Source organism: Phacochoerus africanus, chromosome 1, assembly GCF_016906955.1.
Source record: "Phacochoerus africanus isolate WHEZ1 chromosome 1, ROS_Pafr_v1, whole genome shotgun sequence".
Taxonomy (NCBI): Eukaryota; Metazoa; Chordata; class Mammalia; order Artiodactyla; family Suidae; genus Phacochoerus; species Phacochoerus africanus.
In genome coordinates, this window is record NC_062544.1 from 206,796,309 (window position 1) to 206,823,345 (window position 27,037).

Consider the following 27,037-nt stretch of genomic DNA (forward strand, 5'->3'; position numbering starts at 1 on the left):
ATAAAATAATTTTATCCAGAGGTATGAACAGCTCTTCCACAAAATTCTCATGGAAGTAGGGGGGAAATCTCTTAGGACTCCAGAATCCCACTTTATGTTATTATGTTGTCCCGTTGTTCCAGAATATAATGCACAGGATTTCTTCAATAATCCATTTTTTAAAGTAAAGATATAAAATATAGGAGAATGGAGGGGAAGGAAGAAATTAGAAATGTACTGCGTATATTCAGTAATTTAATTAAATGATCAAGGCATGTCAAGTTGATTAAATGTATGTTCTAGTCCCTTAGATTCTGTGAGAATCACACAAAACTAGCATTTATTATACACCCAGGCACTATGTATCTGCTTTCATATATGTGATCATACTTAGCCCTTATAACACTGTGATGTAAATGTTTTCATTCTTCTTTAGTAGACAAGGAAACTAAAGGCCAGAGAGGTTAAAAAAAAAAAAGTTGCCTAAACTTTCAAACCCGGGCCTCTTGAATCTAACAGTAATTCTCTTACAACATATAATAGACTCTTCTCTGGTTCCTGAATTAACAAGCCCCAACAGACTGTGCCTTGTCTATGTTGTAAAGGCAAATCTATGATCTGACTTAGCTTGGAAGGAAAGGAATTCTATTCTTTTTTTCTCCTTTCACAATAATCTCAGTGGAGTGCTATGATCTTTTAATTTTGCTCCTGGCATGAAGGTCTGATGTGCTCATCAAGTCTCAGCTCCCCTTCCCCCATCATAGTTCTCAAGGGTTAGGAGATGTTCAAGACAAGTATTTTGGAAGAACTAGCATTCCACACAAGCTACACATTTTAAGGTAAAATGCCACTTCTCTGGACCTTAAGGTACCCAAACTAAATGTCCTTTAATGGGGATTCTTTTTTAAATTCACTAGAACTTAATGAATTAAATTCACTGGATTAATTCACTAATCCCAACCCAAGTGCTTCAGAATAAACAACAGGGTATTATTTACTTCCTGAAGAATGTGACTTGTAGTTCATGATAAAATTATCTAATTGTTCTGATGTTTTTGTCCTTTCTGTTGTTTTTTCCCTTTAAATTCAACATGTTTTAAGACGTTTCTCAATTTTAAATATAGTTTATTTAGTCCAAATATAAGCAGAAATTTCGTAAGATTTTTTCCCCCTAAATTCCGTGTTAATAATCACAGGTGTGTGTTATGTTAGTTTAGTACATAGACATTCATCTCTGACAATGTTGCTTTCCCCTTCACCAACACTGCCCAATGTTTCAGTATTTTTCCTGTGAAATGAATTGTGTCTCAATGTAGGCATATCTGGGATTTAAGTAATGAAGACTTTTGTTATAATACAAAATTACTTCCAAGGAGTTTTATAATGCATTTTTTTTTTCAGAACCAACTCAAATCCCACCAAGAATAGGTTCCCAGAATCATACATCACCACCACACTACCTGCTCCCTCACTATTCATAAGTAATTACTCTCTTCCCTGTGTTCCCATCACGCATTACTCATTCCTCTATAATAGCAATTTGTTGTGTCCTTTGCCTGTACTCAGGTATTTATAGCAGTGTCCACCTCTCCGACCACAGTGGGAACCTCTGAGGGCAGGGCTGGTGTCTTTCTGTTCTCTCTTCCTCTACCTACCAGGATGTTGGCAGCTTTGTCCCACTCTTTAGGCTTTCTACAATGCTAAATAAGGTGGGAAGGCAACTCTGCTCCTCAGAAAATCATGTGAAAAGTTCTTTAAAGGGGGATTTATAAGAAAGCTTGGGTAACGTAGGCATTGGATGCAAAGAGTTGTGCTAAAAAAAGATTAGCAGAAGTGAACAAAAAATAAAGAGTGTTGAGGTTCTTTTACTGAATCTTCGATAACGTGTTTTATAGTTGTCATTTGTGTTTGTGTGGGTAATGACATCAACAGAAAATACGTCTTTTTTTAACTTCATTGAAGTATAGTTGATTTACAGTTTTGTATTAATTTCTACTGTACAACAGTGATTCAGATACACACACACATTCTTTTTCACATTATTTTCCATTATAGTTTTTTTATCACAGGATACTGAATGTGGTTCATTGTGCTATACAGCAGATAATATCCATTCTGTAGATAGTAGTTTGCATCTGCTAATTCCAGACCCCCAATCCATCCCTCTCCCACTACCTCCCCCTTGGCAACCACAAGTCTGTTCTCTACATCTGTGAGTCTCTTTCCTTTTCATAGATAAGTTCATTTGTGTCTTATTTTAGATTCTATATATAAGTCATATTATATGGTATTTGTCTTTCTCTAAAAGAAAATACATCTTAAGGGTTTGATGCCATTTGATAAGCTAAATCATCAGTTTTGAAATTTTCCCTGTTTTGAAACATTAGAATTCTCATCCATAGAGTAGGAATTTTGATTATAATTGGAAAATGATAGTCATAGAGATGGAATTTTATTAGGCTTATCATTGTTATTTTCTGTCTGCTTTGAAACACATATCCAATATAAATACAGATAAAATATAGATTTAGATTAAGATATAGATATAGGTGAAGGACATTTAGAAAGTGCAAAGAAACTTTCAATAAGAAATGCATGCCTTACTGGGAGGTAGAGCTGTTGGGCAGTTTTGTACTGTAGGCTTATAAGGAAAACTACCAAAATAATATGATGTGTTCATCTGCAAAGAAAGCCCAAGAAGTAATGTCATTATTGGGGAAGTCTTGATTAGCAGAATCAAGAATAAGTTTGTATTCCAAAATTAAGGTAGAAATACAATTATCTGAGTTCAAATAACATCAGTGGCATTTCAATGGAGCTTGCTGAGTCATAGCCCCATTCTCTTCATTGTCACATTCTATTCTGTTGGGACTACCTACACAGGCTGTGCTTTCCAACCTTTTTGACATCATGATTCATGTGGAAAATGATGGCATTCATTCAACACATTGGAGTGAGCAGATGAGGCTTCTCCTGGCCCAAGGCGACTGCTCAGGGACTATGGGACCTCTGGTCTCTTATGACACTCCCAAAGGTGGTACACTTGCAACCTGTTTGAGGCACACTGTGTCTTAGCCTACTGGTTGAGAAGCTCTGCACTGGAGACTTGTTCTGAACAGTTAAATAGAATTTTATGTTAAGTACTTAACCAGAGTATAACTGATTCATGATCTAATCAATATTTGTGGAGTATCAATTTTATGCAAGGATACTGCTGTAGATGCCAGGGATCAAACCGTGAGTTTTCTGTCTTGTCCTGTGGGAGCATGTGAAATTAACAGTAGAAAAACTATCTTAAGATCTCAATATGTCCTTTCTATTTATATGCATCTAGCTTGCAGGTCGTCAGCCTTGTACTTGTAGTATGGAGTATGTCCACTGAAATATGGAATAGGTATCATGTGATATGGCAGTGGGGTTACATATTGGATGGAGAGTTAGGAGACCTATACTCTAAATCCATATCTGCCTCTAGCTATTCTCCATCTCTATGCCTTAGTTTCTTGAAGCTGGTGATTGAACCAGATGGATGGGTTTTAACCTGGACTATGTGGATCCCCCACATGCTCCATCCTTTCATACTCTTGACTCAGAAGTGATTTTGGACTCTTTTGAGTGTGCTTCCTTGATAAATTGTTTCCACGAACAAAGGGTTGTGGAAGAGGGAAGCAAGTGAGAGGAGTTTTGAAAATGCATGAGCTAGAATAATCTCTAAAGACTTTTAAAAGTCTAATATTTTTAAACTCTCCTTCTTTTTCTTTTTATTCTTAGCTCAACAAGACCAAAACTGTATCTAGAACATGAGATGTCACCCTTATCTTTCCAAGAGTCTTTGCTGTTCCAGCATTGCTTTCATACCTAAAAAAATACAATAAAGACTGAATATAAGATCACATTTTAATTTTATGAAATGAAAATCTCAACATTTCTAAATGGCAATACTTTATAGTCTTCCAACCCTTCAAATACTTATGTCTCTTGATTTAAAATACTCAACATTGGAGTTCCCATTGTGGCTCAGCTGTAACGAACCTGATTATTATCCACGAGGATGTGGATTTCATCCCTGGCCTCGCTCAGTGGGTTAAGGATCCGGCGTTGCCGTGAGCTGTGGTGTAGGTCGTAGAGGCAACTTAGATCTGGCATTGCTGTGGCTGTGGTGTAGGCCAGTGGCTACAGCTCTGATTCGACACCTTGTCTGGAAACTTTCATATGCCATGGGTGGGGCCCTAAAAATACTAAATAAATAAATACTCAACATTAAACACACGTACACCTAAGCAATATGTGAATTTTAGAAATGTTATCATTTTCTTTATTATCTAAGCAGTTGTTAGTGCTTGTGTTTGTTACCTGTATGCTTCATTTATATTCAGATGATTCTTCCAGCTTTTCTGCCTGTGAATTAGAGAAGTTATTTATACAATATCCAAGGATAGAAAAGATATAACCAGACTGTATATATGATTTTAAAAACACTTGCATTTGGGAGTTTTTGTATACAAGATTTTGTTGGTGATTTTATTTTTATTTTCACTTAAAGTCTTGTTTTTTTACCAGAGTTGTATTACCATCATTTCAGAAAAGTTTATAAGCTCTGCCTTTTAGCAGTTAAATAGTTTCTTATTTTTTCTGCTACTCTAATATCTCTCTTTAACTATATTTTCATTGGAGTAACTGCTTAAAACATTCTCTAAAAATACTAAAAAAAAAAAAACCATCAAACAATGGGATTTTTTGTTTAAAGCATAAAATCTTGGGGAGTTCCCTTGTGGTGCACGGGGTTAAGGATCAGGCTATTGTCTCAGCAGTGGCTCCAGTTGTTGCCATGGCACGGGTTTGATCCCTGGCTCAGGAATTTCCACATACCGTGGTGTGGCAAGAAAAAGAAAGAAAGAAAGAGAGAAAGCAAGAAAGAAAGAAAGAAGGAAAGAAAGAAAAGAAAGAAAGACAAAAGAAAGGAAAATACCCATAAAATCGAGACTCTTCATTCAACTTATTCTAGGTGTTTCACACCTGGCTACCCTGTTGCTTAACATGTATCATAGACTATGTAATGAGGCTGCTTGCCGTAGTGCACTGACCAGATCCCCTTTAGGACTGAGGCTCTCACTCCCCCAGCTGCTGGGATTGTTGGCAGCTAATGGTTCATAGCTGAGTCCCTCTCTGGTGATCACCCTCAACTAAAGGGAACCTCCTCACCCAAGATCATCCCTCCTCTTTGCAAGCAGCTTGTATCCATTGAGTGGCAGACGCAGGTGTATAAAGGCCCTGCCCTTAGCTTCAAGAAAGGACAGTTCTTCAGAGCCATCCTAGCTCAAGTTCTCCATGAACCCATCAAAGGCCTTTGCTGTAACTGCATCATAGTTCAGCTCCTCTCTCTATCCAGGTGCTTCCTATTATCTCAAAGCCACTGTTCAATACCTTCTTTTGTGCAAATTTCTGTTTCAGAATCTATTTCCTAGAAAACTCAACCTATAGGGAGAATGGGAGAGTTGAAAACTCTCCCATATGGGGAGAATGGGGTAGCCACTGTTTGGTTTTGGAGGGTGACATAAATCTTTCAGTCAAGGACATTACGATATTCAGAAGCATCATACAATTCTATGGGAGTAAAAGAAGCATCATACAATCCCATGGAGTAGAAGAAGTGACTTATTTTGCTTAGAGTATTAAGGGAGAATTAGGAAAGGTTTTGCAGAAGAGGTAACATTTGAGCTTTACTTTGAAGAATGAATAGATATTCTCTAGACAAAGAAGGGTATGAGGTGGTCTCGGCTTGTAAAAGAAAACAGCTTATTAAAGAGGTGGCAGAGAGCTCTGTGTGGCAGCTGGAGGGCAGGGTCCATGAGCCAAATGGAACTGGCTCAAGAAGGTTAATATGTCCTCCTTGAGCATTTGTTAGTCCTAGCTTCTCTTCAGCTGCATTCTTGGGGCTTTTATTTTCTGATTCGGGGGCACTTTTACAATAGTCTCACTTTGGGTATATTTTACACTGGTTTCCTCTGTAGCAGAAATGTTCAGATTACCTCTCCTTTAAACAATGCTTCCATGGACCATAAAGTCTTTCTGTAGAAACTGACTCAACCTTATATGTCGCTGCTGCTTTTGAGTAAATAGACTGAATGTTGCAGCCAAACATCAGTGCAAACAAAAACATTTTCTGGTCAAGCATTTTCTGCTTCGCTCAACTCCATAACAGGGTTGGCTTTAAAAGAAAAAGAAAAAAAAAAAGGAGGGGTTAAAACCTACAGAAAAGCCAAACACAAACCCTGGGAAGACAGTTTCCAGCCACATTAGCTCGGATCACCAGGGTAGAAAAGAAGCAGAGCCCTCATTGTCCAGACCATCGTCATCTCCAGACTCTCATCTTCTGTTCTTCTGCTATTTTAATTTCACCACTTCAAAATGGGGGGAAAATAGGTTAATAGTTTCCATGAGTTTAGACTGTGACCAGAGGCGTACTAAGCAATTTCAAAACCTCTGGCAACCACAGCTTTGAGAGGATGGTGATGGATTTACCGTCTTCTGGATTCCAGAGTTAAGGGAGTCAGGCCAGCACCATGATGCCAAAGTGGGCTGTAAACAATATTCCTTCCTTCGTTCTTTTTGCACACATTCATCCTAGGTTTCTTCTTATTCCAGGTAGTATACTGGATGTGGCAAGGGACAGAGAAAAACATTCTTGAGACATAATACTTGTCCTTAGAGTTGTAGTATGGTAGGGGAAATAGATATATGCGCAAATAATTTTAACATAGCGAACACTGTTAAGTGCTAGTAAGCAATGTAAATTAAGTGCTCCAACGGAAGGCTTGACTGGGGAGTTGCCTTCTGAGCCATACCTTGAAAGATCAAAATAGCAAATTATGATTCATCCTAGGTATTAGCCAATGCTCAGAAGTATAGAAGTTTCTCATAGGTTTGAACAAGAGTGAGTAATGTGAGACATTAGGGGAATCTGAGCCTAGAAAGGGAGGTTGCATATCAGGTAAGGAATTAGCTCTTTTCACATGGTGGAGCCATGTAAGTTTTTCTAGAAGGAAAGTGACTTGGTGTTATATATGCTATTTGGAAATGAAACTGAAAATCACTCTGAGGATGGGGAAGTATTACAGGAGGAGAGATGGAAGCAAAGAAGCCAGTCAGAGACTGTGGCTGTAGTTGAGTCATCAGCACACTGGTATCTACTTACAGGCATTCATTCCCTGCCTTGTGCCCATTTACAGGTTCTCATGGTGAGAGGGAATTGCTTCTTGATTTCCACATCCTTTCCAGTTCTGCATCTTTCTGATCAGATCCCCATCCCAGGTTTACTCTAGATTGTAAGCTCAGTGAGTCAGTCCAAACATCTCGATGAGAATATAGCATCTTACATGTATAACAAGGCTGTTTGCTAAGAGAGCATGCGATTCTAGAGAAGGATGGAAAGTTAACAGCTAATTTTATCAGTCTTTCTGAGCCCTGACTCAATAAATGGTATCCCTTTTGGCAGGGGGTGGGGATTATTTTTAAAGCCAGATAAATTGACTTTTAAAATTGACTTCTCAAAACTAAGTTCAACCTTTCAATGGAGAGTTTTCAACACTAAACCTGGAGATGGTGTTTGAGTCAAGGCTTTAAATGATCAAAAGCCCTATTGATTATGCTGAGCTCTGATTGGATCGTGCAACCAGCATGCTTTCCGCAAGTCTCAGTCCTCAGAAAGACCACTCCCTAAAATGGGTCCTTGGTGATCCCACTAGGATTTTGATGACTAATCAAGTTTTGGAAGTAATAGTGTTCTTCCAGGGGAGATCCTGGATTGTATAGTTCAGGGGTCAACATATTACAGCCACAGCCAAATCCAGCCTGCTTTTGTAAATAAAGTTTTATTGGAGCACAGTCATGTCCATTTATTTACACACCATCTGTGACTGCCTTCCTACCACAACAGTAAAACTGAATTGCTATGACAAAGCCAGCATGGACCTTTATGGAAAAGTTTGCCATTACCCCTGCTACACTGGGAAGGAACTAGAGTAGAAGTCAGATAATGTGAGTTTTAAGTCCTAGATTTGCCACTCAGTACCTGCATGACCTCAGAGAAGCCACTTGGTTCATCTAACTGTGTTTCCTTCTCTCCGTAATAAAGAAAAACACCCTGCCTTCTCCCCACCCCCAGGACTGTGATAAGCATATGAGCCCAATGTGTTCAGTGACAGTGCTTATTGGGCTGTAAGTTACTACAGAAAGGAGCTCCTCACATCCAAGCCTAACATTGGCATTTGTCTTTTCCTTCCCAGAATACCCTGGAGCAGTGCAGCGTGTGCTCCAAGCCCATCATGGAGCGGATTCTGCGCGCCACTGGGAAGGCCTATCATCCACATTGCTTTACCTGTGTGATGTGCCACCGTAGCCTGGATGGGATTCCGTTCACCGTGGATGCTGGCGGCCTCATCCACTGCATTGAGGACTTCCACAAGTAGGCAGACCACTCTTCCTCCTGAAGCCTGCTTATCCTCTTGGAGTCTGTTCTTATTGGTCTTACCTCCTACCCTCTGGGCTACACATTCTTATTCTTCCCTCTCTGAGCTACAGAATCTCAGGATTTGGTGGGACCTTAAAAAGAAGTTATTTAGGGAATTCCCATTCTGGCACAGCAGAAACAAATACAACTAGTATCCATGAGGATGTGGGTTTGGTCCCTGGCCTAACTCAGTGGGCCATGAGCTGTGGTGTAGGTTATAGACACAGCTCGGATCCTGCATTGCTGTGGCTGTGACTGTGGCCGGCAGCTATAGCTCCAATTCGAGTCCTAGCCTGGGAACTTCCATATGCCTCAAGTGCGGCCCAGAAAAGCAAAAAAAAACAAGGTTATTTATCCCCTCCTCCAGTACAGGGATTGATATCAGGTAATCTCCAGTCTGGCTGCTTCATGGCTTCCCTGGGGCTCCCCCATCACCTCTTCATGTGGCTCTAATTCTGAGAGAGTTGACTCAGCTGCAGAGCATGTGTTCTAGAAAGAGGCAGGATCCCAGGGTAGCTCTCCCTGGCCTAACTGTGAGCAAGATGTGTGATAGTGGACAAATTGCCCAATTTCTCTGAGGTCTTCAGTTTGGTCATTAGACCAGACCCTGCGTTGAAGCTTCCCATCTGTGACAGCCTAGCGTTCTGACCTCTCCATCTTTACCGCCCCACAGATGGGAGGCTGTGGGAGGATGGGCACGGGGAACAATTCAGCCCCTCTTGCTAAAGCAAGCCTCTCACATATTTGGAGGCTGTTTTATGCTGTTATCAACATATTCACACCCTCCCTTAAGCTCTTCCCTGAGCCAGGATATTTTCTAATAAGATAAATAAATGCAGTCTTTTGAGGGTGATTCGAGACTAGAACCACAAATCAAGACCACTTAACTGATGGGCCTGGAAAAATATGTCCCTGCTTCCTCATTTCTCTTATTTGTAGACCCCTCTTTATTATACCTGGAGTTTTCATGAAAACTGTATAGTTTGTCATTTTGCTTATTTTTATTTGGCCAGTTTGCTGGTTAGGTTAATTGGTTGCATATTTCTAGGAACCATATGAAAGCTATAAATGCGGTTTGTAAATGGCTGTCGCGGAGGTTTCTGGCTCATGTTTGCTGGGCAGTGGCTTTAAGAACAGTCTGAGGCTCTCAAAGACATGAAGCTTGTATGGCTCACTAGTCTGGGTATCTGTTCTATGGCCTCCAGATGTGCAGTCTTGTGGGTTAATTTTCACCGCTCTGTTGATTGTCAACAACCGGGAGGTACTTGCCACAAGCAATTTGGGGACCTGAGACTCATATTTTAAAAAAGAATTTCCTGACCACTTTCCAAGTAGCAAAGAAAGTGAAAACCTCACCAAAAGATGTGAGACTGAATGAATTAAAAAACCCCAGAGGCAGGAATTCTCAACCTGAATCAGACAAGGAAGGGCTCGCTTTGAAAGGGCAGTCACAGCATAAATTGTACTTCACGTTATTGATATTTTTAGCTTGTAATTACACATGAAAGAAAAAAAAAAAAAACCTGCATCTATTTAAGGGAAGTGAAAAGATACCAGTGGGGAGTGTGTTTCTGTCACTGTTTCTCCCCTTTCTTAGACTTGCCCTAATCCAAGAAAGACTGATAGATATAATCAGAGCACACATGTTTCTGTTGCTGGAAAAGACTGATATATTACACCCCTCAATTAAAACAGGAAATCAATGCTGACAAATGTAAGTTTATATCTCTGCCATTTATCTTTCATTTCTAGAAGTGGGGAACATAATTAGAGATTAGTGACTGGTGACATGTGTGTGGGTCTGCCAGGAAGGCAGACTTGAGCAACTGAAAGGCAAAAAGAATCTGAAACCCTAACCCTCCTCACCACCACCAATTCAATGGCCAGTTAAAATGCAAATTATTTTTTTCAAATCATGCCTGGTCCACAGATTGGCAGGTATGTGTGGCAGAAGCTTTTCGATCTTTTCCCCATTTCCCAAGGAAAAATTAAAGATAAATTTTACGGAACTCTGTTTCTGAGTCTTGAAAGTACTAGAACACAGGGCAGCTATAAGTCCAACCGAGGGTGGGCATCGAAGGCTAAGGAGAAGGGGATCAGAGGGGGATACAGCTGCCTGCCGCAGATTCTTGGTTGTTCTGAACAGGTCCTCCATGTGTGAGTTTTTAGGAAATGTATTTCAATTCAGTTCAACCACATCTATGAAGAGCCCTCTATGTGCCAGTGACTATGCTAAGTGCTAAAGAAGAGAGACAGCAGCAGAGAAACTGCATAGGTAGAAATAGGTAGAGAGAAGCTGCTATCCACAAGGGGCTTGCCAGGAGGAGGGGAGAGTGCAAGTGCAGACTGTGTGCTACTAGGCAGAAAAGGCTAAGTGTGAGGAGGTAGGCACAGGTGAAGGCTTGAGCTGTCAGAGCCAGAAGAGAGGACTGTGCCCTGGCACCTGAGTAGGCTTCTGGAAGCACAGTGTTTTAAGTGGGAAGTGGAGATTCCTGGCAGAAGGATCAACTCAGGCAATAAAGGGGAGCAGAGTGCAGAAAGGCTTCTGTGCCTTCAAGGAAGATTTGTTTGGCTGTAGCTAGAGCAGCCTGGGAATAGAAGCTATGGTGAGATGCAGGGGGCCCAGGAGAAGGGATTTATCTCACCTGCTTAGAATCCTGTCCTTTAAACCAGTTTGGCTCAAACTTTGGTGGCGTTCATAAGTCACCTAGGGATCTTGCTAAACTGCAGATTTTAGTTCGGTAGGTATGGGGTGGGGGCCTAAGATTCGGCATTTCTGACAAGGTAGTCTTGGACTGCACATTGAGTAACAAACTTCTGAAATGCAATTTTTTTTTTTTTTTTGGTCTTTTTGCTATTTCTTGGGCTGCTCCTACGGCATATGGAGGTTCCCAGGCTAGGGGTCAAATTGGAGCTGTAGCCATCGGCCTACACCACAGCCACAGCAACTCAGGATCCGAGCCACATCTGCAACCTACACTGCAGCTCATGGCAACGCCAGATCGTTAACCCACTGAGCAAGGGCAGGGACCGAACCCGCAACCTCATGGTTCCTAGTCGGATTCGTTAACCACTGCGCCACAACGGGAACTCCTGAAATGCTATTTTTAAAGCCTTGCTAATGGGCCATCCCCTCCATAACTATCTTCAGTCAGGGTTGGCCCAAATCCTCCATCCTATTAGGCCAAACTCTTTCCCATATGTCATTTTAGATGACTGCTCAAACTAGTCATCCAGTCTGCTCAAACTGTATGCAGACTGCCTGTATCCCACCCTCTCCTACCACCATTCTCTCTCCTCCTCTCTCTCCCACCTCCACCCCGCTTTCCCCACACACACACACACACAACTTTCCCAGTTCACCTAAGTGACCATCTTTCAAGGCCCACTTCAATTACCATCTACTCTAAGAAGCCTCCTCTGATCTCAAACCCTCCCTACCCCCATGTTCGAACTTATATCTCCTATTTTACAGTTTTGTAAATTTGCTACAGATAGCATTTAACATAATAATATAGAAAACACACGCATAGTTTTACAGTAACCCCCCCTGAAAACATTTTTGCAATAGGATAGGATATGTATATATGTTAATAGAACAAATGCAGATATATATATATATATATATATATATATATATCCCTTGCCTGTCTGATTGCTAGAGTCCTAGTTTATTTCTGTACTCCCAGTGCCAGGACAGTGAGCTCAGAAAAGCAGATTTATTTAACTGACCCTTTCATTGCATTGAGCCTTTTTTCCGCTATCTGTGCTTTCTTATCAGGGAGATTACATGCATCCATTTATTTATTTAGTCAGCATCCATTTGTGGATGGCCAGAAATCTGCCAGGACCCAAGATGATTAAGACTACCACACTCTGAGCTTTGGCTCCCATGGCTATAAAGCAGAAATGATAAAAATATTTCTTCATAATGTTGCTATCAGTAAAAAATAAGGTCAAGTGTATAGAGTGCTTAACAAGGATTGGCACATAATAAGTACACAACAAATAGTAGCTATTTTGATCATCAGAAGTGTTTTTATCAAATTAATTTTATTATTATTGTCTGCTTAGTGAGTTGAGCCTTGAAATAGACCACCTGGGATTTTTAACAATCCTCAAAATGCTGGCCAAGGAACACTGTGGGAACTTGTGGAAACCACTTCCTGTCTCTTCACTTTGCCTTTTCCCATCATAGAAATGAGGCCAATTGGTAAGAAGGAGTCATTACTCAGCAAGAATACAGTTTGTGCTTTTCCAAAGAGGAAGGACCTTGAGACTGAACATAAAGACTGAAACAACATCTTTCTGTGCAAAATATGGCAAATACTTCATTCCATTATATATTGCCTGACTTTCTGCACCAGTCACAGTGGTTATTTCTAGAAACTCAGAAATAGAGCAAATCCTGTCCTTTGGAAGTTCACAGTTTGGAGGTCCCCAAAGACATGCAAATAATTACTACTAAAATAGGCAAATTCAGGGAAAGCTATTTTATCCTCGAGAAGTAAGTAATCCTACTTGGGGACACTAAGGAAGAGTCACAAATAAAGTGGTAGGCAAGACACACTTCTGACCTCACAGAATTTACAGTCCCAGTGGGTTTGGGGAAAGGAAATTCTGCAGCTGATTCCAGAAGCCTGCTTATATCACTACTGATGACCCAGATTCAAAAATAATCAGGTAGTCCAAAGCATTTTTTTTTTTTACCTCTGAGTATAAACTTCTTGCATAAAATACCAATTATAACAACTCTGATTACTGCTGCAGTTGTGCCATGATCTTTTTAATTTTTCTTTCATAGCAATCAATTGATCTGCTGTTTAATTCATATTTATTTAGATTGCAGCCATACAGATGCCTTTTGGGTGCTTCCAGGAAAATTAATATGTACATATAGAGTATAATGTATGTAAAAATGCTTTGACAACCATAAAGTGCTCTGCAAAGTGCTAGATTACTCTCATTATTTCTCTTTTAAGTCTCACTACAAATAGATAATTTTTAACATCATTAATCTTGAAACCATTTCCATGAAAAAACTGAGTTGCACAGTCTTTTTTTTTTAATATTTTCAGTTCTTATCCATGTCCATTTCAAATCATGTCTCATTTCATATCTTCATAAATGCCACACCTAATTTCCAGAAGATACAGATGGTTGCATGGCCTCTTCATCTGTTATGAGAAAAAATTGTTATGGACATTGGTCATGTTAAGGAATATTAAGGGATTAGGAAATATTAAAATTCCTCACCAATAGTTAACTTTAAAAATATATGTATATGTGGAGTTCCCGTCGTGGTTAATGAATCCGACTAGGAACCACGAGATTGCGGGTTCGATCCCTGGCCTTGCTCAGTGGGTTAACGATCCGGCGTTGCCGTGAGCTGTGGTGTAGGTTGCAGACTCGGTTCTGATCCCACGTTGCTGTGGCTGTGGTGTAGGCCAGTGGCTACAGCTCCGATTCGACCCCTAGCCTGGGAACCTCCATATGCCGTGGGAGCAGCCCAAGAAAACACAAAAAGACAAAAAAAAATGTGTGTGTATATATATGTATGTATGTATGTATGTATATGTGTATGTATACACACACACACACGAGTCTGTGTATTCATATACATATACCCTTTGGAAGTGCTGAAGTCCTTTAAAGATTAGGAACTTGACGGCTTTTTAACCTTTTCCTTTCGAACAAAAGTTTAACACATTCAAAATGTAAGAAATACAGACTTGGCCATAATAGGTTTGGTAAATTTAAACTCCCTCTACTAACCTCTACTGTTTTGAAAAGATATATATTTGAGGTTTCTTGTGCTCATTCCTAGAGTTCAAGACATTTCAAAGAAAAAGACTTTAATAATTGGTAATGAGGCAACATTACCAACCTCAGGATATTTGGGTAGAGCCTGGGGAGCACATAGAAAAGTCAAGAAGCAAAAGTCAGAAACAACTAGGGGCCGCAGGACCTTTGTTCTTCCCTCTGGCTGAAATGCCCAAGCCCAGGATTTGTGTTTGCGATCTATCCACAGGTGAATGCCACGCCACACACCGAGGCACCAGTAGCTCCTAGATGCAGAAGCAGTTTACACACTCACTCCCCTCACCCCATCAAATATCATGATATTTATGGTCTAAAGGATTTCAAATATCATCATGTCTAAATCCCTTATTTTAAATTGAAGAAGCAGATACAGGGAAGGAAAGCGACTTGCTCAAGGTCACATAAGATGGCAGACCAAATGTCCTGGCTCTTGGTTTTCACCTCTGGGCCTCACTTCTTGTCAGTGTCTATCTTCAGTATCTAACCAGAACTCTCACTCCATTTTCAGGAAATTTGCCCCCCGCTGTTCTGTGTGCAAGGAGCCTATCATGCCGGCCCCTGGCCAGGAGGAGACTGTCCGCATCGTGGCTCTGGATCGTGATTTCCATGTTCACTGCTACCGGTGTGAGGTCTGTGGTCAGCGTCCCCACACCCTGCCAGGCTCATTAGAGCCAGGTTTTCATAAATACAGCAATTGTGAAATCTGGGAAACTGCTAGTGCCTGTGTTCATAGGACTAGGGTTTTACAAAGACCTGTAATCCAGGCTGGAGGTAACAAGGGAGACCTCTTGCCCAAGGGCCATGTCCTCATTCACACACCAAAGGGCAGCAGGTCTTTCCCCTATAATCTGAGTATTAAAGGGGAACCACACCTAAAAAATAATTTTAAAACATTGTCTTATGCTATGTGTATGACTTACCCAGAGCTCCTCTTTTGAATCAGTTTTCTTTTTTCTACCAGCTCTTCTGAGTGCAGCAAGAGATAATGTGAACTTCCTTATTACTGCATCCTCATGAGATTGTCTCATCTAGTCCCATGAGGAGATTTTCCTAAGACAGAGACTAGTGTTGCTGGTGGGGCTGGCGGGGCCACCCCTGTTCTCCAGGATTGCATTTATTCCATTCACTGCCTGACTTGTAACTGACCACCTGCTTTATGCATTGTGCTTGTTTTGCCCTATAGCCCAAGTTGCATGCCTCTCTCTGGCTTTAATATGAGCAAAGAGAATAAAAAACTTACAGCTTTTACCCTAGGTTTTATGACTAAAGAGAAACAGCAGTGTCCAGTCCTACAACTGACCTGAATCACAAGTTTGAAAGAATTAATACACATCCTAGAGATCATTTTGTAGATGGGGAAACTGAGACTCAAAGGAGCAAGGCTTCCCAATATTTTTCTTACCCTTGCTCTACCAACCAATAGGCTTTGACTTTTCATGGTTTCATTTTTGGTGCTAAGAGTTACGTGAAGTATACCTTTCCTCCTCCCAGATCAAATGAGAGCAGTACACAATAAGTTTGTTTTAAGATGCTGCAATTAAAAACAAACAAACAAACAACAAAAAAAAACCAACGCTATAGACTGAGAGCAACCCTGAATTAAAAGAGAGCAGACCTATCACAGACATTGCATAACACTGGACAAATCACTTCCCTCTCTGCTGCTCACTTGCCGCCTGTGAAACACACTTGTTCAGCATTCTCCCATTGTCACTCCTTTTGGTTCTAAGAATTAGGGCATTGGTGGTTCCAGCACTGTGGTCAACTCTGGGCTCTTTAGGGTGCCCAGGTGATTGTTGATGTTAGCTTATTAAATGCTTAAAATCATTTCATTTATGAAATTTTCTTCTTTTTATTGCAATGAAAAGATTCTGTTTAGTTCCATCACTCGAGTTTTCCTGACTGCCTCTAGAGCTGCAAAATATCTGCTTGTTCATGTGGGTAAAGCTGACCTTCCCAGGAAGCATAACTATTGCTGCTGCTACTGTTGTGTTCTGGGCAACACCCTTTTTGAACTAAAATTTCATTATTTGTCAAATTCAGATACAAACTTCAAAGACCCCCTTACTGTCACAGAAAACAGCAGAGGTGAGGCGCACAGCAGTTGTGGCCTTTTCTAAGAGTTTCTACTAAAGTTAGCAAGGGCACACACCACAAGATGAAATAGTGTATTTTTCTTTTGCAAAGAAACTTCTGTTTCCTCCAAAGGTAAAGGCCAGCATCTAACTGCCATGTAACACTGTCCAAACTGGATGCTCAGAGGCACTGTCAACAGTAGTATAATGCTCTACAGTTACATAGCTCTTTGCATTTTTTTTTCAAACTACATTCATATCCATGTTCCTCTTTGATCCTACAAACAGCTCGGTAAGGTAGGAATTGTGGGGATTATTTTCAGAGTGACCATTAGCCTTGCCTGCAGTGACAGAAGAGGGGGCATAACCAAGAGTGATGCCCCAGGGGCCTGTCCCCAAGTCCAGCACTCATTCCTACACTGTGCTCTGTCCTTCACAAACTACAACAGATCATTTCTCCTCAGAAGCCTTAGATTTAAGTTTCTTTCTCAAGTTGGAGTAAGAATCTGGAGCTGGTTGGTGGCCCCTCTGTTAGCAAGAGTCTACAGCTTAGCTTTTGCCCTGAAGTTACCAAGAGATTCTGTCTCTGCACCTGCACATTACTTTTAAGAGATCCTTAAACTAATGATAAATGGTAAAGATGAACCAGTGATTCATGATCTACTCTTGTTTTATTGTCTCTTGCTGTTTTTTGTTGTTGTTGTTTGAGTGAGGGGAGCACAACTACTTCTTGGGAGCCTAGACCCTCGGATTCTTCTCTTCCTTTATCTGTATTTCTAGTAAGGAGGGTCATTTTACCCTGTTCATATTTATGTCCCCAGTCTCTACTTCAACTTGATGCAACACATCCCATGTTCTATCCTGGGGTGGCCTTGGAGGGGGTGGTGCTATATGAAGGTAGTCACTGGCTTCATTATGGAGGCTGTGAATGGAAAGCAAAGGAATTTGTTTCCATTTTCACTGATGTCCTTTCCATCTTTCTTCCTTCTTCTAGGATTGTGGTGGTCTCCTGTCTGAAGGGGACAACCAAGGCTGCTACCCTTTGGATGGACACATCCTCTGCAAGACCTGCAACTCTGCCCGCATCAGGGTGTTGACTGCCAAGGCTAGCACTGACCTTTAAATTTAGTCGCCTGTTTAGTGGTTTGTTGATGGCTCTGAGAAGAATGAAACACAAGAAAAATAAAAGAAATAGGAAAAGAGAGGAAAGTCAGTCAAGCTGTGGGATGGTCTCCACTTCCATTAACCTAGGAACACATAGAGTATGAGATTTTTTTTTTTTTTAAGTTCTTAACAAATACACATTTCACATTTAATCATGTAGAACCTTGATGGGTCTTTGTTCCCAAGGACTCGCACATTTTTGCACGGATTATGCTCCATCCCATTCACTTCTGCATTCCTTTAACTTTTAATCCCTGTGCTTGTCTCACTTTTCATCTGGTTGAGTGGCTTTTTTCAGTGTGGTATTTGCTGTTGCAGTTTTTCCTGGGTGATTCTGCCAACTCACATGTGCTTTTAGGCTTGAAGTCTCCATCCTCACTTCCACATTGCCCGGGATCATAAAAAATAGCCATTTTCCTGTTTTTTGAAAAAATAGATCTTTCTGTTGCTCTAAACTGATCATGTCTCTTGGGAAAACAATGCATAATTCTAAGTCAGGCTATAAAGAATTTAAGATGTAAATTACATAGGTTAAACCAAGCCCAGATTTAATTTACAGTCATCCAAATTCAAAATCTATAATGACTAGTGGTTGGGGCTCATTTGAAAACTGATATTGGAGAGAGAGAACCAGACTTCAATATTTTTCTAAAGAAATTATAGATGGAGTATTCTAGATAAAGCATTTTGAAGTTATATTTGAAAAGTTCATTATTACTGCAAAATATTATCTTGAGATTTTCCTTTTCCACATTACCTGGACATGATAATACAAACTTTTTTTTCTCTCAAATACAACTTTTCTAATACCATGCCACTTTTTATATCAGAAATATTACCACTTTTTTTCTAATATCCAAACAAAACTATCAAAATTGACTTTTTCCTCTAGAGGAAGATAGCTATAAAGAACAGTTTAAATTCTTTTTTTTTTTTCCCCCAAGCTTAAGTCCTTTTTGCCTGACAATTGAAAATCAGGGCACATAAAATTGTGTTAGTTTCGTTTAGTTTACTTTTAAAAAGCAAGAAAGCTTGAAAAGATTGTGAAACCACAGTTTCATTATTCTTATAATCCTTCTGCAACTCAAATTACATATTGCAGGAGACATTTTCATATCATTGATGTTACATTTACACCACACTTTCAAAGACAATCACTGAAAAAAAAAAAAAAAAAAAAAGCCTTTTTGAGCTAAAAATATGTAGAGTCTCCACCTGGAATCTTTCTTCAAACTCTTATCGGGCAGTAAAATGCTTGCCTGCCAACTGCAAAGCCACATATACTTTATTACATTGTATAAGAGGGATACTTATCTTAGTAGCTTGTTATTGTTTTGTAAACTAAGTATTTTGGATTAACATTAGTTAAACCTTTCTTCAAATCTTCCACAAGTATATACTTTTAAATTATGAAATATTTTAAATATACTCAAAAGTATAATAATAATATAATGACTCCCTATGACACCCGGTTTAAGAAATCAGATAAAACAAATAGTTACATTCTCCTGTATACCCTTCCCTAACTCTACAAATATCTTTTTCATGATTAGAAAGTGATCAAGTAAGTTTTCTAGTCTGACTTCTTTTTGTAATTTTTACACTTAGAAATCAAAAACTGTGCATGTTTCGAACTGCAACTCAGGCTTCAAGAATCCCAATTAAATTTAGTTTACTTTCATAGGCATAGTTGTAAAGGTGGTTCATTTTTTTTCAATAAGAAATTCTTAAGACTATAGGTCTTCTAAATTAATCCGTGGCTCATTTGCTTTGGTCATCAAACAGTTTTGTTTTAGAACCACCAGAGTTAGAGCTTTTCAGAGCTTCCTTTGACCACTGTCCTATCCTTACTGCTGCCCTTATCCTTGATCTTACATATCTCATCATGTGAAAAACAAGGGATCCACTTTGGGCAGAGTGTGAATTTTAAGATACAATGGCAACTGTATCTATGAATTTCTGTCTTCCAAATTAAAGGCCAGAGTATATGCTAATGGCCTCAAAGAGCACTGACCATGAGACAATTTGGGTGATAATATAATCTGCTTGAATTGCTTTAGTAACTTGTTTTCTATGAAATACTTGGGGGATATCGTTTTTAGGTCATAAGCAAAGAGCCCAATTTATTGAGAGATTTTTATCTCTTGAAGTACAGTCATATTATTATGAATTTTGCCAAAAGAAGGAGAATTTATGAAATATTTATACTATAAAAATGCAATAACCCTTGTTTTTTACATTTAAATCCTTATGTAACATAATGTTTACATGCCAAAAAAAAAAAAAAAAGGAATTATAAGAAAATGCTGTCATGGACCCATCACTGTGGCATTTGCTGGAATACTGCTTGCTTATGATCTTTATAGTGCATTTTTATCACACAACCTCAGAGTATCTTTACCAAAGATTTTTAAAGTAAATTTCTTTTTAATATAGACTTATCATACTTTTATAATAATGAATGTGCACACACGCATATACAGAATATTTAGATTTAGTTTTTTTTTTCTTTCACATGGTATAATAAGGAAAGGATCCTAAAATATTTTATTTGAGGATTTCTTAACTATTGATTTGTATTGCTTTCTTGTCTTGTATTAATCATTTGGTGTCAACAATGCCAAATCACTCTTTATTGTCCAGTTACATGAAATTTTGCCTATAACAGAGATATAAAGATCTAGTACCTTGAGGATTGTAATTCCACTGTCTTTTGATATATTGCCTTGATTATGATCACTTAAATACATAAGTAATAGAAAAGAATCATAGCGTCTATAAGAGAATGTTTGTAAAAATGTACTGGTTTTTAAAAAATTGTCAACAACACAAATATTTGGTAATTCCGTGTAACATGAGAGGCGTGGAAAAGGAAAGAAAACCCACAATGTCCTGGGTTCTGCAGACCATTTCACAGTTAGATTTCTTTATCACCTGGTTCTGTGGTGCAGAGCGACTCAGCGTGGAGTCTCACCTGCGAACAAATTGACCATTAGCACTCAAAAAGAAGTCTGTGTCCTCACCCCATATAGTGCATATCAAAGCTTCGAGATGCTGGACAGCTCTGCAGCTCAAAGACGTGGGTTCTTTTTCCTTTTCCAAATACATTGTTTCTGCGGGAGCAACTTCTCTGATCCAAAGTACTTCATTGAGTGTATGCTGATGAATACAGTGGAGTTATCAACACTATAATTGTTTTCTCACTATGAAAGAGTTTGCAAAGATGTTTGTGATGATGTTTCAAGTATATAAACTCTAACTACATTTAAACAATATTTAGGTCCAGAGGAAAGAAGAGAGCATTTTGCCGTGGGGCTATAGTAGAGGGTTTCTGGAATCTAGACAGGACTCTGAAAATACAACTTCCAACAGTTTTCCTAGTTAGTAAAAAATCCTATTAATGTGAACCAGCCAGGAATAACAGTGTTATTTCTATTTGATATGGTTTGGGCTTCTCTTGTCAAATCTATGTCGGCTGCCCCTTGATCCCTCCATTATCAAGTTCTGAAGGGTGTTGGGGAAATTATGGCAGCTGCTAGGGAGATCAGGGAAACACTGATGTAACCTCACAGCCTCTCACCATTCCTCTTGGCGTGGAAAGGCTTTTTTTCCATATACATTTCTAGAAATATTGCTATTCTACCTTAGTATTTCATATTTGTAGTTTAAACAAGCGATTGTCCATCTGTTGCCTAGAGCTACAGTACATGTGTGTTATGAATGAAATATGACAGCATGTTCCATACCCTGCTTTAGCCATCTGTAGGAAACCAGGAGGCTGAAAAAGATATACCTCTGCAAAATATGCCTCAAGTTCATTTCCTGAGATCGCTCTTTTGGTGCACTTTCATGGTTGACAATCAGAGAGCAGCATGTACTTGTGCCTTATTTTTAAAGCATCTTTATACTATTATGAATGCTCCACAGATGAGTCTATCATGTAAATAACCATCCCCACATCTCAAGGATGTACTCATCAAAAAGTCAAAATCCAGAGAAGTCTGAATTCTTTATCTTAATGTACTCTAATAGTATTTCTATTCACTGTCTCTTGGAAGTATCTGGGAATATCTGAATTAGGAAAACATTCTTCTGCCATAAGGTGATGTCTTGGGTGTTGTTGGTGATTAGGTGGTCTTACTTAGTGATCCTACTCTAATTTTAGATAAACAGGACAGACGACTTCTGCTTGGGTCTTTAACACCCATTCAACATACCCGCTTTTTTAAATTGCTGTAATTTTTTGGTTTGTCTGGTTTTGTTTTTGTTTTTTTATTTAATAATGGACAGAACAAGTGGAGGACCTTGGTTCTGAGTCATTACTGTGGTGTAATCATGGACATTTCAGGTCAAGTTATTTCCTTGACAGATAGCTTCTCTCATGAGGCTGTTTAGTTCACTTATTATTTCAAATTTTTAAAAAGTGATCTGATTAAAGCTGTGTGGCATGGTGAGAATTCTTTCTCCCTCTTTCTCTTTGTTTCCTTTCCTTCCTCCCTTCATTCCTTTCCATTCCTACTTATTAATGCTATCCTGCTTGGACTTTTTATAAATAAATCAACATATTATGATCCTTACAGAATTATGATCATATAAGGGAAGAATTGTATCACAAAATATATGCAGCATCCATAAATCCTTTTAAAAGAGCATATTTTCCAGATTGTGTTTATTCATAAAGTGAGGTGAGATAATAGAGTCTTTCAGTTTTATTTTAATGAGTTTTCTTCAGGGACTCAGATCATAGAGTTCTTGGCAAATTCATTTATTACTGTCCTACTTTTCTCAGCTATAAGCAAAGTGATCTTTCTCAGACTAGGTTAAGATTTTTTTTTTTTTAATCCAAAGCATTTTGACCAAGAAAACAATCATGTTTTTAAATGGTAGCATGTTATTTTAGATCAATGAAATTTGAGAATTTTCCTTATAGCAGGGAAAAACTATTATCTTTCTAGAATTTTTACACATATCAGCACTTTTCCAATGACAATATTAAATACTAATGCTTGAATCACAGTATTTTGCAGGAGTAGGTCAGCAACAGAGCTTTTCCCTAAAGCACAGATTACCGGCCCTTTAGTCTGTTTATAAAAAGCAACATGAGAAGAACAATCTGGGTCTTTCTGTAAAGCATTATCTTAAAATTTGGATCTGAGATTTTTTTTTCTTTTGTCTTTTGTCTTTTTTAGGGCCCCACCCGTTGCATATGGAGATTTCCAGGCTAAGGGTCCAATCAGAGCTGAAGCCGCTGGCCTGCACCACAGCCACAGCAATGCAAGATCTGAGCCACATCTGTGACCTACTCCACAGCTCACACCAATGCTGGATCCTTAACCCACTGAGCAAGGCCAGGGATCGAACCCATGTCCTCATGGATGCTTCTTGGGTTTGCTAACCTCTGAGCCACAACAGAAATTCCCTGGATCTGAGATTCTTTTGAACTCTGGCTAATATTGACCAGAACATGCCCTCTGTGTCATTTTATGTAAAGTCTCTTTGGAAAAAGCTTACAATTCTAGGAATGTATTTCCATTTTTGGTTTCACCCTTACTCCCACTTTCTATAAATTGACCTTGATTTTCCTTTTTTCAGAGGGTCACCTATACAGAACGTAAAAGCATACCTAATACAAACATAATTCAATACATAAATGAATTTGCCCAGAATTAATGATAATCTCAATGAGTGTGTTGTTTTGATATGTAGGCAGAGGGGTTTTGGGGTTTTTTTTGTTTGTTTGTTTGTTCGTTTTTTAACCTGTCTCCAAGAACAGTGGGATTCAGGAGGGGAAGAAGGAATTTGAAAAACAGGGCAGGTCATAATTCAAACAATGACAAGAGAGCTCTTGTATAGTATAACTATGAGAATTTTCATAGGGGTTTTAGGGATTAGCAACTGTAGTTGTTTAAACAAGTGAAACATTCATAGCTTCAAGTTTATGAGGTGTTTAAAAATCGCTATGACTAACAATGTATTTTTCCCTTGTCAGAAGAGTCAACTGAGACTAGCTTCCAGGCCCCATGGCATAGCCATAAGCAGCTAAGACTTTTATAATGCATGTCCTTTCATCCCTCTCTGAGAAGGCCATACCTCACACTCTCTCTGACAGATGGCAATGCATGTTCTTCTAATATTTTAGGTAAGATGCACTACACCCTAAATATCTCTGAAGGCTAGAGGTTTCTATTTTCACATATTAGATATTTCGTCCCTTTCCAGTGTACTTACCTGGTGAGCGCAGTAAGCAGGAGTTGTTTTGGTCTGTGGGGCTCTTGTTCAAATCCAGTCATCCACCTTCTGCAATGCCTTGCCTAAAGAGCTATACCAAAATAGATTTGGACATCTTTTCTCCTTTTTAATTGCAAGCACAGAAAACTAACTTGAGCTTACTAAGGTCAAAGAAGAAATCTAAAATGGCATATTTTCCCTTCAATACAGAAAGGAGGGATACTTAGTCCTTTCTCTCTTTTTCTTGCCATGGTCCCTCTGCAAGAAGTTGTAGGCTCTGTTTTAGTTATCCAACATGTGTGTGGCTTATTTCGTGTAAAGCTATGTGGAAGATGCATTTAGTTAAACTCATTAATTTGCACCCTCAACATATGGAGGTTCCCAGGCTAGGGGCCAAGTCAGAGCTATAGCCACTGGCCTGGGCCACAGCGACAGCAACTCAGGATCCGAGCTGCGACCTACTCCACAGCTCACAGCAACGTCAGGTCCTTAACCCACTGATTGAGGCCAGGGATCGAACCCACAACCTCATGGTTACTAGTTGAATTCGTCTCCACTGCGCCAACATGAGAACTCCAATCTCATTGTCTTTTCTCCCTTGAAGTTTCAAAAAAAAGAGAAGAAAAACTAAAATCTTTGCTCTTTATTTCTAATTGTTATTTGATTTACAGCAGTTTCTAACCACACTAATAAATATCTCTAATTCTAGCCTTGTTAAAAGGCAAATTAACATTCTACAAGCAAAAAGTTCTGTATCCTAGAAAGAGGAAGGAACCCTAAAATATTTATAATATTTTAAGATGGTGGCATTAATTCTTCCCTACTGTGCGTCTTTGTCACTTTTTCCGAGATACTGGTTCACGAGTGAGTGAGAAAAAACATCATTCATCTAACGCTGATAGATATTTACCTAATATGCCCAAATGGAAGTCTTATTAAACGACCTACGAATACAATCAACTTGTACTGAACATAACTTCTAAATTCAATTTTCAACCCCAGGAGTAGAATTGAGACAGGTTTCATGATGTCGTCTTCTGTTCTACACCAGTGTGGAGGGTGGTAGCTGACCCCAAGCCCCAGTGCTGTTCTTAGACAAAGATAGAATCATGCATCTTCAAGGATCTGAATCACCTGTCATTTTCCTGACAAATCACCATGCTATGTCTTCTTAGACCTGGCCAGTGTGTACTATTCCCAGCGGCCCCTTCTACCGCTGGGGCAGCTTTTTTCTGTGAAAGTTCTTCCTCTTGATAGACAAAACTCCAGTTCTGGAGCTTCTGCAGAAGTCTAATGTCTAAATCTTTGCCTCTAGGTCAGATCACTAACTCTTGCAACTTCTCCTCATTTATTGATGTGGTATCAAATGCAGTCACCCTCTTGCTTCTTTTTTGAACAGTTGAACCCAACAATACTTCCTAATTTTATTTCAGTCTACTCAGTGAAATGTAGCAAACACTTTGGGTCAGACTAGGTAAAAATACTTTCTTCAGGGTTTAAAGTAAATGGAATTGGAATAATCCAAAGGAAACTGATATTTGATATGGAAATTTCCCCCAAAGACTCAGACTCAGGATAGTGAAAGCTAGATGAGGATAGATCTCCCATGTGTGCAAAACAGTCCTCCGCTCTGTGCCCTTTCCTGGTTTTGATGTTACTAAAATCAGAGTCAAAATAAGAAGTGAGCTAGTACATATGTCACCAATTAGATTCCCACTTCTTGGCAAGTGTTCACAAAGTCTCTTCAACCCTTTCCCTTTGTCCTTGCCTGCTCAAGAATAAGACATTTCTTGTGTAAGTTCTCATACTGAATATGCAAAAGGAGGCCTGGGCCGATGTTCCCATTGTGGCTCAGTGGGTTAAGAACCTGACTAGTATCCAAGAGAATGCGGGTTTGATCCCTGCCCTAGTTCAATGGGTTAAGGATCCGGCATAGGTCACAAACTGCGGTATAGGTTGCAGATGTGGTTTAGATCTGGCATTGCTGTGGCTGTAGCATAGGCCAGCAGTTGCAGCTTTGATCTCCAATTCAACCCCTAGCCCAGGAACTTCCATATGCCACAGGTGTGGCCTTAAAGAAAAAAAAAGGAAAGAAAAAAAAGGAGTCCTGGGTATTTTACAGGTTCTCTGGCTGGTTGGTTTTGGAGATTTGCTTTCATTCTTCTGTGCTCAATTGTTTGTACATAGAGAGATGTTGCACTTTAGATCAAGTGAGCAACTTCCCTACTTGATCAGTTAAGAACTATCCTCAGGAGTTCATATTTTCTTTATACTTTTGTCTTTCTAACATCTTTATCCCTTACTCACCTCCTCAATTTAATAATCACTGTAAGAGAGTCAGCTCCTAAGTAACTGTGATGCAAACCAACTGCAATACAATCAAATTGGTTCTATCTGCATCCCTTAAGAAGGGATACAGCATCAGGAAAAATAATTCTTCCCAGTGGCGTCAGTAAGGTTTTATGGAAGAGTGAAATCTTTTGAGAAATCTTGATTTGATTCATTGGCTTGAAGTTGAGAGAAGAATATTTAGGGCATGAGAAACAGCAGGGAAGCATAGTTTATACCCAGAGAAGATCCTCTGCTTTAAGTATCACAAATTCTGGAATGTCCTTAACAGGAGAAAAGGTTTCCAGAAATTCAGGGTCAGTGAGAAGAGAAAGACACAGAGGAAAGTTCATTTGATTGATGTTTGCTTTTTCATCTCGATATAATTGTGAAATAGGATAAGTTGTCAAAATATAATCCAATATATACAGTATGAACAGGAAGCTTTATGATAACATACAAAATGTACATTTGCATTGGCTCATAGCTACATACTCCACTCATGCACTGAACACCCCCATCTTCTGAGGCCTCACAAGACAATGAGCAGAGCACCTCTATTGGTCCACAGTTGGAAAGGATTCCACATTCCTCACTTCCTCTCACTGTTAAAATTCTCTTTCAGATTTATTGCTAAGTGATAATCCAGACTCTGCTCAAACATCACCTGCATCAAGGAGTACATTACTTCTTGAGCTTTTCCATTTCCTCCATCACACTTTGTTCCAAACTCCCAGAACCAGCCTTCGGGGCATAGGTGCTTCCAGGTGCCACACAAAATTAATCTTTAGTACATAATAAAATATTGCTTCCTCCCTCTATTTTCCTTTCAAATATATTTTGGTTTTGGCAACACATTACTTTTTTAAAAAAAAAATTTTTGATTTTTAGCTAAAGATTATGAAAAACTTTAACATTCTTAAAAATAGTC

At 39.2% G+C, this 27,037-nt stretch overlaps 1 protein-coding gene across 4 annotated transcripts in view; it reads left to right on the forward strand.

The window, feature by feature from the left end:
• LPP (LIM domain containing preferred translocation partner in lipoma) overlaps window positions 1–22,787 on the forward strand; it is a 680,491-nt gene extending 657,704 nt beyond the window's left edge. For all 4 annotated transcript variants that reach the window (XM_047788612.1, XM_047788637.1, XM_047788629.1 and 1 more), the window contains 3 exons: window positions 8,265–8,443; window positions 14,820–14,940; window positions 17,381–22,787. In XM_047788612.1, the coding sequence (XP_047644568.1) occupies window positions 8,265–8,443; window positions 14,820–14,940; window positions 17,381–17,509 (429 nt within the window). In that variant the 3' untranslated portion in view covers window positions 17,510–22,787. The remainder of the gene's footprint in view (window positions 1–8,264; window positions 8,444–14,819; window positions 14,941–17,380) is intronic.
• The last annotated feature ends 4,250 nt before the right edge of the window (window positions 22,788–27,037 follow it).